General features: G+C 45.2%; 1 protein-coding gene across 1 annotated transcript; it reads left to right on the forward strand.

Moving 5' to 3' along the window:
• The first annotated feature begins 354 nt into the window (after positions 1-354).
• Positions 355-3,419, forward strand: LOC135811684 (uncharacterized). The gene is made up of 2 exons (XM_065324919.1): positions 355-660; positions 1,361-3,419. The coding sequence occupies exons 1-2, from the start codon at positions 579-581 to the stop codon at positions 2,533-2,535; spliced, it is 1,257 nt and encodes a 418-aa protein (XP_065180991.1). The 5' UTR covers positions 355-578; the 3' UTR covers positions 2,536-3,419.
• Positions 3,420-3,823: the final 404 nt, after the last annotated feature.

Consider the following 3,823-nt stretch of genomic DNA (forward strand, 5'->3'; position numbering starts at 1 on the left):
TATTGCTATATGCTCATTTTTCTCTATGTAGACTATACCGAATCCGATCGTTTCCAGGAGAGGCACATGAGCCAGGTCTACACAATACGAACACGCGTGGTTACAACTGATGCGCCCACCGCGTATAGACAGACAAATACCACCACTACTAATATTACGCAGATTCACGTCACGCGCCAGTTGCGAGTTGTCACTGCTAGAACGTGTCAATTGACATTGGGTCCGGAAATAATCAACGTAATCCAGCCAGTTGTCGCGGAAGCCACGGATGACCTTCTGCTCGTGTCTGAGCAGCAGTTTGGACATGCCTAGCGTTACTACCACTACCTAGCAGCTCTGCACTAGTTCTTCTCCGAACTGTTTGGATCATTGCTCTACGTTGTCGTGAAATGTAGCCTTTGAGTTAGTAATCATCTTCATTTTTCATATCTAATGAACGATACGACTGTATATTAATCTCCAAGTCGACGCTTTTAGGCTGCTTTGTTGCTAACGATTGTAACTGCGTGGCAGTTTTTTGTGACTCCTTGTGTTTCGAAATTGCAAGATATATAATATTACACGTAGGGGACGCCAGAATGCTGCTCAGGTCGATGCTCAGAGCTGTGACGGTCACTGCAGTGTTCAGACTATGCGCTGGCCATAACGAGACTAAGAAAGGTGAGCTTGCATGGTCGCGTAGGCCCTAGCATGAAATATCCGTTGATAATGTGTTTTCCGGCAAACACAGCATTACGAAATACAAATATCATGTCTTGTGTAAAACACAGGGCTGAAAGCGTCCTTCGAAATGGGCATCGAGAACAATGTTGAAACTATGATCAAGTCAAAATTATGCTGTTTTTGTTACACGCCTACAAAATCGGACACCGTTCCACACTACGTGGTATTGGCAGTTGTAGTAGCGAGCACACAGGACGTGGGCATGTATGCTAATGCTCCACTTTGGCCCGGACGGTTCAAATATTAGTTTTGTTTTTCATATGCGATACAGTTGCTGTCATGGAAATATTACAGTATCAGTGGCAGCAAGCGTAGATCTAGAAACCCTGTTACTCTAGTGATCGTGTATAATTATTATGAAATATCTCTAAAAGCAATCACATAATGTGGCTATCTCGGTTGTACATGAATTTGCTACATCCTTTGATTTCAGACCATGCATAAGTAATCGGAAACCCTGCTTATTAAGCACAATACACCATTGCTTCCAGGCTCCGAAATCTTAACTTAATGTCTGGCGATGCAGTAAGGGGGAAATTCTGAGTTCATGAACTTATACGCCCCTGCATTTGTGCGCAAACCGTTCTTGAATGACCACTGTACGTCTTTTGCTATTCGATGTTACTCTGCACAACAGATGACCAAGACGATTCCGCTGACGGTCTGCTTCTTCCTGTGCTGGGAGCCCTCCTTGGTGTATCAGCCATCGTCAATGCGATCTTTCTGCTCATCCTGTGCATCAAGTGGAAGCGAGCCAAGCGGAAGCCAAGCTTAGCTTCCCAGGAAGGTAATGCACTGGGCACGGCAGATGGCTATTCAGGGGTCTGCCTCTCACAGCTTCAAGGCATGGAGAACAGCGAGGAACAGTCTATGAAACCGCAGCAACAGCAGCAGTCCAGTCGGAACAGTGGCGAGACAAGCACGGATCTTGATGAATTCATAAGCCAGTCAGCAGAAATGCCCGCAGACTCAGTGCTTCAGCCTGAGCAAAGTGCGGTCGAGTTCAAATTTGACGTGGCAGAGTATTCCGCACCGCCGCATGCATCGCCAACACCTGCAAGAAAGGGGAGTTGCTATTCACCGCCTAGGTACGACACGCCTCGAAGCGCCAGAGCACTTGCGGATCTCAAGAAGCATGCAAGTCAGCCAAGAATGTCTCCCGGTAAAAAGCCTGCACTCAAGCCAAGACCACGCATGTCTTTTTCCATCTCAACGCCCAATCTGAACGGCGAATTGTCCCCTGTTATTTCTTCGTCGTCATCGCGCCTACCTAAAGCCTCCGAAGGAAATTCACAATTCAAAGACGAACGACGATTCGCCTTTGCGCACAAGGTGCAGGATGGTAAAGGAACCCCACGAAGCCGTGCCTTTTACAAATCACCTGAACCCCCACACTCACCACCATCAATGCCACCTCCAGACATCAACAGCTTAAACCAATCGCGAGGTCGATCACCGCGGAAAGCTCATGGTACAACTAAAGCTAAAGTTGCTGCAAAGAATTTTTCTGGCAGAGGTGCGGCAATGTCTACGGACCAAGAGGACTACGTGGACATGGATTCAAATCCGCGCATTTACATTCGAAGCGACTCTCTAGCGTCCTATGTGTCCATGCATTCCTATTCACAGCAAAACTTCATGGAGCCCTCGTCTATGGCAAATCACGCGCAGGCCTCTTTCAGATGTCTACCCGACCCGCTGGCTGATGAACAGCATACTGAATCGCAACACTCAAGCGACGATTCAGATGATAACTCATATGCAGTCCCTAGGCCAGCGACTAAGGTACCCCGACAAAAACACAACGGATGAACCAACCAAGTCTTTAACGAGTACTCGTAATGGGAGCATGGGGAATAATGCGTGTTATGACATGCTCTGGACAAGTATGACGCGCCTGGCATAAAATTCGAAGAAGGAGCTGAAATCAAATTATTTTTTATAACTCGGGGTCGCTAGATTATGAGATAACATGCCTTTACTAGCCCATCTGATGGTGAATCCAGTCTGTTTGAGATTCTAAACATGCATTTTAGTCCTGTAACGTTAGTCCTCTACGCTATAATCCTGTCTCCTCTCTTGCATGCTTGGCCTTGAATTTTATCCAGTTGTTCGTTCACTGGCAATCCCTTTTTGCTCAATAGTTCTGTACAAGCGAGATTCTGCCCCCCCCCAAAAACACTCTTGAGTTTCCAGGTGCCACACCACTTTCGTTAGAACAACCTAAAGCTTTCATAGAAAATTCCTTGATGGTGAAACACTAAAGTCCGCAAACACAAATACTGGTAACGAATAAATAAACAAACAGCGACATTTGACTTCAATACTGGACCAGACAGTCTCTGATATAACCCGCCACTGACTGAAGGCTGGCAGTGTCGTGTTCTTTCCTTCTTCTGTCGCTCATACGTGTATTCAATTGCAATCATTGTGTAAGGTTTTGTGCTTGTTCGCTGCATTCGTTGCTCCATTCTTCCATCCCAATGGTTCTTTCGATGCTTTTGCAACTATTGTTGCTGCACCTGTTCTTTGGACTGCAACAGGAGCCAATGCCATGGAGGTGTCCGGTCGAAAAAATCTCTTGTATATATACAGTTCCATTCGCCACTCTATCTATTCTCCAATCAAATGTCGTCGTTGCTATAATAATTACGGTTCAATATTGGATTAATAGCACATGTACATGTACATTCATATCTACTATGTCGTACAAATAAAGATGGGTGACATTAGGAACAAATATCTAGTATAGTAGACGCCTTGATCGCACCTACTTCACTCGTGTTTCAAAGTATGCCCAACATAGAGCTAAGGCACGCTGATGGAATATGCACAATGAGTACGTTCTAGTCACAAACAGACCGTAAATATAGTAAAATCTTCAGACATCATGGACATGAAGGAGACCTTACCAAAAAATACATTTTGAAAACCGTCGAAAGTACATCTGATGCCAAATTTAACAGCATTCCCTAGAATTGGACAACTTCCTATGAGGCAACAAAATGATCGCTGCAAGAAAAAGAATCACCACGATCATCGATAGTTTCAATACTCAAGGTCATTTCCACGAGGCTTTTTATACGAAATCCTTCACGTT

Source organism: Sycon ciliatum, chromosome 3 (assembly GCF_964019385.1).
Source record: "Sycon ciliatum chromosome 3, ocSycCili1.1, whole genome shotgun sequence".
Classification (NCBI taxonomy): Eukaryota; Metazoa; Porifera; class Calcarea; order Leucosolenida; family Sycettidae; genus Sycon; species Sycon ciliatum.